At 43.5% G+C, this 9,181-nt stretch overlaps 1 protein-coding gene across 1 annotated transcript; it reads right to left on the minus strand.

The window, feature by feature from the left end:
• Positions 1-1,790: 1,790 nt before the first annotated feature.
• Positions 1,791-3,003, minus strand: LOC134176183 (neural cell adhesion molecule L1.1-like). Its single transcript, XM_062642870.1, has 3 exons — positions 2,793-3,003; positions 2,433-2,714; positions 1,791-2,366 (listed from the first exon to the last, which is right to left on the minus strand). The coding sequence occupies exons 1-3, from the start codon at positions 3,001-3,003 to the stop codon at positions 1,984-1,986; spliced, it is 876 nt and encodes a 291-aa protein (XP_062498854.1). The 3' UTR covers positions 1,791-1,983.
• Between the last annotated feature and the right edge of the window lie 6,178 nt (positions 3,004-9,181).

Consider the following 9,181-nt stretch of genomic DNA (forward strand, 5'->3'; position numbering starts at 1 on the left):
ACTGGTATAGCAACGCCCTCATTAATCCGGACACCGCTGAAAACATTAGAGAACTACGTTCGATGAAAAACAAGGGCTGGATTAGCATCCCTGGACGGAAAGTAAAGGTGTGCTTTAAAGGACCTCACACTAGCTGTGCTGTGTTCACTCATAATCTTGGAATTCCGCTCTCTCGACTATTTGCCAGCAAGTTTGGCGTTACCGTTACTGAGAACTAAAATTTTCAAAAGCTTAGATCTGCGTTTCACGTTTCTTCCTCTCTCACCATTAGAGCTAACCATCAGTGGTGCGGACTAAATGTAGCAGACGGATGTAACCACGCTACTAATCCCAACGTGGATGCTCGTCACACTATTTGTCGTGTTGGATGCATTGGAGACAACTCTGGCAAGTCAATGTGTAGGCTTGATGACTATGCTCTAGGAATCGGAGTTAGCAGTTGCTATGATAATCACGGGTGTCTGAGTACGGGAACAGAAACCAAAAGTCTACATTATCGAGATCACATCCGACACGGATTCTTCAAACAAACTGCTTTCATATATGTGCAGTAACATGTCAGTATGTCGTTTGCGTGCATAAAGTAGCAGTAGCAGATACAGGATTTTGAAAAGGGGTTTCATAGATTTAATAAAAAGTAGGCGTGTTACAAAACAGGTTTAAGTATTTTAAAATTCTATATTGTATTTTGTATAGTTTTAAATTTCTATACTGTACAAGATTATAGCACGTAGAGCTTCTTTTTAAACATAACGTTTCAATTAGCCAATCTGTTAGTCATTTTTATCAGACTGTGGTGTAGCAATCCTAGACTGATACTAAAATCAGTCCCAGCTAACTCAACCCGGAAGCAACTTGTGGGAGAACATTTTGTAACAGCCAACAGTGCCAATAGCATGACTGCATTTGTACAGACTACATGGAAGTAGAAACCACCACCAGCATTGACTACATAACACACTGATGGTCTGAAGTCAAAGAATGGGCGTTCTTACTTTGTAGAAGAAGGTTTCCCAAAGCTCTTGACCCGATTAGACTATTATCGATAACATTAACATTGCCAGCTACTTTTACAGTTGTTACCACCTCAGATAGCTAAACCTTTCAAGGTGTTATTACCTCTAATCATATACGGACTGTCCATTGGTCAGTTCCTAGATGCAATAAATAATGGTATACAGGAAGTTTCCACCATTCTATCTGACGCGAACGGTGCTGAAGAGAGCTTCAAAATGATGTTAGTAGCACATTGCTGCGACTTTCATAGCGGGACTTGTTGCCATTTTTCTAGGACTGGGACGAACTCTAGTATGGTATGGCTAGTCTCTCCTGGGACTTGTAATAAATAAAAATTATATACATATATATAATATATATATAATATATAATATATATAAAATGTATATAGCATGTCTGACTGTGATGTCCACTGATAATATCCGATCCAAGTAAAGGGTAAGGTATGCCCTGCAACGAGGTGACGTTGTCGTCTTCCACGTCTAGGTAAAATTATCTACGGCATAACAATGGTAACTCTTGAATTTTTCACACCACCATTGTGTTGACCTTTATTCTTGTTTGTTTGCACGGTATCCATGTTTAGATGTGCGCAAGCACATTAGATGTTGTTTTAAGACTCACGTCAAGTCTATTTATCGAATGAACTGGCAACAGACTATTAATTAATTACAACTAAACCATTTGATACGAACGTGCTTACTGCAATTAAGTATGCATGCAGTTTTAATACGCCGCGTAGTTAGGTCTTGACTTGTGAAAATCCAAACTGCACGAATATAAGAAAGAATGCACAGTAGACACACAAGCAACAAAACTTAGCTTTTAAGATAAGTCAGACTGCACACAAATACCCACAAAAGCTATGCAAAAGCTAGACTCTTGTCCTATTCAAGCCTGCAAGCGCTGAAAGACACTACAGATAGCTTGCTTATATGCAGCAAGTTTGTGTCAACTTATACAACATCATTCCTTTACGCAAATGATGCCAGCAAAGTTGGAGGTAGAACTAGTGCTAGATATCCCGTCTGCATCATCACCTCCAGCATTTTTGTACGCGTATGTTGACGACGAGTCACGAAACCTAAAGTACTGTCTGTATCCTCCGCGGTAGTTATAACCACTCCATCCACATCGACTGTAGTACGACTTTGGTCCTGACCAGTTGTTGTTATTGAATATCTTGTGTCCCTCTTCAGTGCATGGCCAATAATAACCCGCAGGGCAATGATAGTATTTAGATCTATTCCATATTGTAGACGAAGACACCGCATAATAAACAGATCTGTTGTAAGCAGACTGACGAAATCCTTGACAGTTGTCACTTGTCAGCATCCAACTCATATCCACTGTAAAAGCACGCAATGAATGCAATTTGTATGGCAGCTATATAGAATAACTCTAGCCATAAATACCTGCCACCCTCACATGTACTTTCGCTGAAATCCAATCGTTACCGGCGTAGCATACATAAGTATCACTATCCCATTCGGTCACATTTCGTATAATTAGCGTTCCATTGGATAAACTGGTTCTCTTGACCGAACCCGATCTGCACCGTCCTTGTATCAATTCCCATCGTGTAGATATTGGTATTCCAGGTGCTATCTCAGCAGTGCAGTTCATTACTATTGTGGCAAAAGCAGACGCGACAACAGTAGGAGGAGGACGAATAACAAATTTTATCTCTGTAAGAACTATAAATCAAACATTGACAATTATAGTTATGATAACTATACGGACATCTGTACAACGTAAGTAGACTTCTGTCTTACTTATTCGTGTTTGTCTTACGTCTTGTCCCAAGTAGTTGACAGCGTGGCAGCGGTACACTCCAGTATCTTGCTGAGATACGTTTAGAAGACGTAACTGCCCTTTCTGTTCACTTTCAATTCGAACGGATCCCTTTGTCCAATATACATCTGGAGCAGGAGGACCAACACCAATACATTGTAGGGTAACATTTCTTCCTGGTTCCAAAACCATAACCGTAGGGATATGACTTGTTATAATTGCTGCAGCTGCAAAATTAGACAACGGCTAGATAAGAAATAAATTTAAATTTTTTGTTATAGTCGTATTGACTTTCAACAATACAACAATCCGTGTGTTCCAGCTCTAAAGACATTATAACAACGATATAGCTCTAAAGCTTCTAGATGTATTCTTCTTCAACTCTAGTTTAGTTTAATTATGTACGTATTGGAAACGTGCCGCAAACCAGTTAATGGCTAAACGCTACAATAAAGTAAACAAAAGAGCAAAACAATTATTAACTAATTAAGAAAAGTTTATTAAATTAACGCTACCTTGCATGCAAAATAGTGGCTTTGAAAAACCGGTCGATATCATACTAAAAATATGTATAATATGTCAAGTTAAATATCACCCAAAATAGCACAATGCATGCACTATCTAACAAGATGCATAATTCCATTTCTGCTTGTAACTTATGTTTTGCAATTTTTGTGCCAAAGACGCTGGCTCTGTTCCATTTCTCAAAACAATTTAATTAATAGACTCCTTGATTTGCAAAGACTGTCTAGAGTCGTTTCATGCAGTTTTTTCTACAAATCATTTCAGAGAGCTGCTTTTTGGCTTTCGAGCCATTTTGCACTTCTATTTTTAGAACAAGAGATTTGTCTAGTAAATTATGCACGATAGAATAGTATAGTTTTGTCCTCGTTGAACATGTACGTCGGCAAGACAAAACTGTAAGCACAAAAGACGCAAACATCTAGTCAGTTTTATGACGTCTCAGGCGTCATGCAATTTTGCAGCTTCTCCAGACAGAAAATAATAAAAACTCCACTGCGTCCCATCTAGAGCCTAACCTGCATGTTTGATACGTTACATCGTCATCAAACCGCCGCAGCAATGCCAATGCCCTTTCCACAACAAAGGTTTGACACTGGGAGACTTTAGACCTGGCTATACAAATCCATATATGAAGATGCAACTCGCTCTGTTTGGGTAGTCGTGCTTTCCCTGTTTTCAAATAGAGTACGTTCGGCGTAGACTCTTTTTTGAACGATTGGAACAAATCTGAGAAGCATGCAAGATAATTGCGACCACATTGATGCATGTTCCTTGCGAAATATATAGTTGACCCGTTTTCTAAATGCACAGAATCTTGCGCTTGTGCTACCCAACAGACGTCAACATCTCAAATACAGTGCCATAGTACTCCTGCAAACCTGTTATGTGACCAATGATATAGCAGGCCTTCTGTTGCGGTATCAAAGGAGCCCACGATTCACCGCGCAAGTACAGGCACACCCAAACAAACTTGAAAACGTGCCACGATTTCAAGTTGTGTCATAACGAAGTAGAACAAGGAAACATCTTAGGGCACCACGTTCTATGCTAGACAGTCTTTACAGTTATTCCTAGTATAAAGAGAGGCGAATCGCACGGCAGTTTCGCACATTTAGGGAAAGCTAACGACAAGTACATTTACCATTTACCATCTTGAAATTGCTTGCTGTTGAACGACAAAGAGCTTTCTCGATCGTTTGCACGTGACCCAGAGATGAGCGGAGCACAGAGCATCACTTGATGGCACCTGAAACTCGGACCGTGCAATAAGTCATGAGAAGTGCTGCACTATCTTTACATGGTAGCTGGCTAGAATTGAGGAATAGACTATACCCGTAGCGACAGATGATGCGCCGGTAGCGGTGTTTATTCCTACAGAAATTCAACACCTGCAAGTCAGATGTATGCGTTGGTACATATTGCCATACACCAAGGCACACGAGCAGATCGTACCACCCAGAAAGCAAAAGGGCTAGCCACGGCATTCTACGATATCCACTTTCGGGACTTACCCAAGTCAAATCTAGACAAGCTCGCTGAAATCGAGAAACGATTCAAACTGGATATCCGTGTATAAAAGCCGGCGCAATACGTCAAGGGAGTCAATGCCAGAAATGGACCTGTCTGTCTTTGATTTGACAACCCGCCCAGTATCCCAATATCATGACCATTGGTATGTTTGAGGAGCACGTCTTCTATATCAAAGATATCAAGAAGGTCTCCAACCTCTACCTCTGTGGTCATTGTTCCCAATCCTTCACCCACGCATGTCACCTTCAGCGACATGCCATCCTGTGCACCCAAGGCGTCATCCAAGTCAAGTGTCCGGGAGACACCGTAGAAGCACCCCAGTCATTCTACGAGAAGGAATTTTACCCAAGCCGCAACGCGAGCAACGTCGCCATTCGCTGGCTAGAATACGAAAGTCAGCAGCGTAGCGTTCACATCCACCACGCCAAATGCGGACACGGTGGTAAACGTTGGATCAAGGCGCTCCCGTCGACGGTATGGCGGGCCAAACTGTATTTCAGTTTCACGGCTGTCACTGGCAAGGGTTTCCAAAGCATGAACCCAACGCAAACAGCCTGTACGAAGCAACCCTAGAGCGAGATCAAACTATCCGAGACGCCGGATTCGATCACGTGTTCATGTGGGAGTGCGACTCATATTGGCAAGCCCCGCCCCAGAACCCAAAAACGAAGCCTATCCACACACTATTGTGTACGACTTCGAAGCCTATCTCGAAAAGAGAAGACCTGCTCTCTCACAACCTCCCTCACTTTTGAGACCGAGCACACCCCATCTCGGTCTTCATTGGTGACACACTGAAACCCTCCACACATCTATGCAACGCCAATCCCAAGCAACTCGTTGAAGACTTTGTCGACGAGCTGCGCAGACGAGGAGATCAGATACAAGAAGTCGTTCGTCAACGATATATTCCGGATGATCTCGAGTTTCTCCCCACGAAGCAAAGAGCCGGATCCAAGAGTGGTGCGACCAAGTGCCCGTGCTGGTATTCAATTCGGGTAAGTACGACTTGAACTTCATCAAAGAGCACTTTGTAAACAAGATCACCGACACTGCCAAGAAGATCAAGGTAGCCAAGAAGGCCAACCAATTCAGACCATGTTCCTACTAACACCCCACCTACGATTTCTGGATGTCATGAACTATCTGGACCTAGGCACCAGCTACGATAAATGGGTCAAAGCCTATGGATGTAAATTGCAGAAGAGCTGGTTTCCCTACGAGTGGTTCGACAATTCCGACAAACTACAACACCCTGGTCTACCTGACTACTCCGCTTGGTATTCCAAGTAAAAGGTGAATACTTACTCTTCTTAAAAGAGTGGCAATCATGCAAACGCACATTACGAGAGCGAGGCATGGCCATCTTTGCCTATTGGCTGCTGTACGACAACGACCTCGACGTCGAACCATTCCTAGAAGCACTTAACAAAATGAGAAACTTCTATCATGGGTATGGAGTCGACATTTCGAAAGACGCAGTCTCATTCCCTGATGTGTCGCTCCAGTTCCTACTTCAAAGCACCCACCAACATCACAAAGAACGCAACCTCGTGGCTCCCAAAAAGGAAGCCTACGACATGTTGAAAGGTGCAGTCGTACGCGGGCCAAGTCTAGTCTTCACAAGGTATCACGAAGCTGGAGTTACACGCATTCGATCACACCAATACTACAATGCACACCTCTGCCAAAAGGTTGTGGGCTACGACGCCAACGGTCAATATCTTTCGACATTGGCCAAGCACATGCCCTGCGGACCAGGAGTTGCTCGGCACTACGACAATCTCCAAGCCAATGCGGAAACCCTAGTCCAAAACCTTGTCCGAACCAATGGTCAAACCAATGGTAGGTGGTTCGAGTATGCAGAGGTCAACATCCGTGTCCCTCCCAATCTTCGCGATAAGTTCGCGGAGATGTGCCCACTATTCAGCAATCGAGAGGTGGACGAGGTCAAAGTCCCCCAAGGAATGCTGGACTACTTACAAAGCACCGGCAGAAAACGCGTCAACACCAGGAAGGTGCTTGGTACCCTATCTGCTACCACGATTCTCTTATATGCTCCCCTACTTCAATGGTATATCGACCACGGTTTGGAGGTCACAGCCTTATACCGCACGATTGACTACGAGACCGAAAGATCTTAGAGTGGTTCGTTGAGCAAGTGACAGCCGCAAGACACACATGCGATTAAGGACAAAGCCAATGCCGTATTGGCAAATGTATTCAAACTGCTAGGCAACAGCACCTATGGGGAAGCTCATCGAAGCGTTGGAGAGTCAAACCAACGCCACCTACACCAAAGACAAAAATTTTGTCGACCGAGCCATGCGAAGTGCGTGTTTCGATGCCAATGGATATGATGAGATCGGTGACGCTCATGAGTTGCATTTCCGCAAGCCACGGATCACCATCAGGAGAGCCTTTTACGTCGGCATGGCAGTCTATCAATTGGCTAAACTACAAATTCTTGAGTCCTATCGTGACTTCCTCGACAAGAACGTGGACCGTCGGGACTTCGAGTTGTTTTAGATGGACACCGACAGTATGTACAGGCCTCTGGCCGCAAAGACCGTAGACGAAGCGGTACGTCCAGAGATTATGGAGGACTTCTAGACCCATCGTCAAGAATGGATTTTCTGGAACACATAGAGCCACCGCACACCCAGTGTCTTCAAACTCGACTTCGAAGGATCGCGAGCCATTGCCCTATGTAGCAATGCTATTATGTAGACGATGGAGCCGGGCAGAGAAGTAAAGCGTCCGCCAAGGAATGATCAAGAAGCACAGCGACATCACCTGGTGGCGCTATGTCTCGACTCTTCGAGGTCGAACCGACCGTGCTCAAAACAGAGGCTTCCGAATGGTGGACGGCTGCATAAAGACTTACCTGCAAGACAAACTTGGTCTCAGCGCCTACTACGGCAAACGCCGAGTCTTGCCCGATGGCATTCACACAGAACCCATATATTAACCAGTCAACCAATATCAAGCCAAAGATATTTGATATCCCCGAAGAGCCAGCCTCTACGCACCCATTTCATAAGATGGTGTTGGAGTTGAGGTAAGGCAGTATTTAATACCTCCTCGAATTCAGAAACGTCCATGACGACCATCCGCCTATGAGATAGCGACAAATGGATCAACATATCATCAACCATTCGGAGCTGTAGTCTGACGGTGAGTGGAAATGATATCACCCCAATTCTAGCAATTCTTTGGCGAGTTTATCGTGTATCTTTAAATACATCGACTCTAGAAACATCTCTAAATCGTTACTACCATCTGGAATATCCATCTGCGACGATCGATGATAGCCCTTCATCACCCACAGGGCCGGTCTCCAAACCAACGGGTGCAGATCCTCATATATGGAAACCGATGCCTCAGCCATGACTGGCCATGGTATACTATGTATTATATTGAGGTCCACGCAAGACTTCGGCAACACTGTGATAGGACTGTGGGACAGCTTGCCTCATATCCGAGCAAGGCCCTGGAAAGTTGATTTTGAATCTTTTATAATATTTTCTACTTAGTTTATCTGGAATGGGAAGACATATATCGATGACAAGGTCGTCGAATCGATTCAGTTCGAAGAGCAGAATATCCTCATTAAACTCTTTACCTCGAAGACATTCCCTCAATGTGTTCAACTCTTTCATATAGATTGTGTAGGCAAATCGACAGGCCTCTACTTTCTTGGGATAATGTTTCTTCGTGGTCAGTGCTTGTAGACTTACACCGAATTCGCTTACAGCGAGTGCAATGGGATTTACACAGACACCTACCACGGCACCCACAACCCCAGCCCAGACGCGATCATATGGAGCACCAAGTCTTTGTGTTTGAAGAATCTAAACAATTTCCTATAACACCAACATAGGTGGTTGTAGGTGAAGTACAGCTGGGTGAGCATAGTACGGACGTCATTCTCTGACAGATCGTCGTCGATGTGATTAAAATTGATAGCTGGAATCATCTCTATATACTAGGGTTAGATATTTACGACTTTTTGCAACTCATCCAAGTCTTTTCGAATATCTTTTAGCTGGTTACCAAGAACTAGAAGTGATTGAGTGTTGTTATTCGTACTTTGAATTGCTAGATTGATTGTTGGAGTAAAATTATCTAGTTTGGTTTTGACATTATTTCCAACAACAGTAATAGTATTCAAATCATTTTGAATTCCATCCACATTTGATTCAACCCTAACCAACTTGTTTTTGACAGCATCCATTCTCGTGACCTTGGTTCGCTGAATCATTGCAACAGTATTGAGCCTCTACAAATATCTCAGTCATCATTTGTCAAGATA

The sequence above is a fragment of the Corticium candelabrum genome, chromosome 1 (assembly GCF_963422355.1).
Source record: "Corticium candelabrum chromosome 1, ooCorCand1.1, whole genome shotgun sequence".
Classification (NCBI taxonomy): Eukaryota; Metazoa; Porifera; class Homoscleromorpha; order Homosclerophorida; family Plakinidae; genus Corticium; species Corticium candelabrum.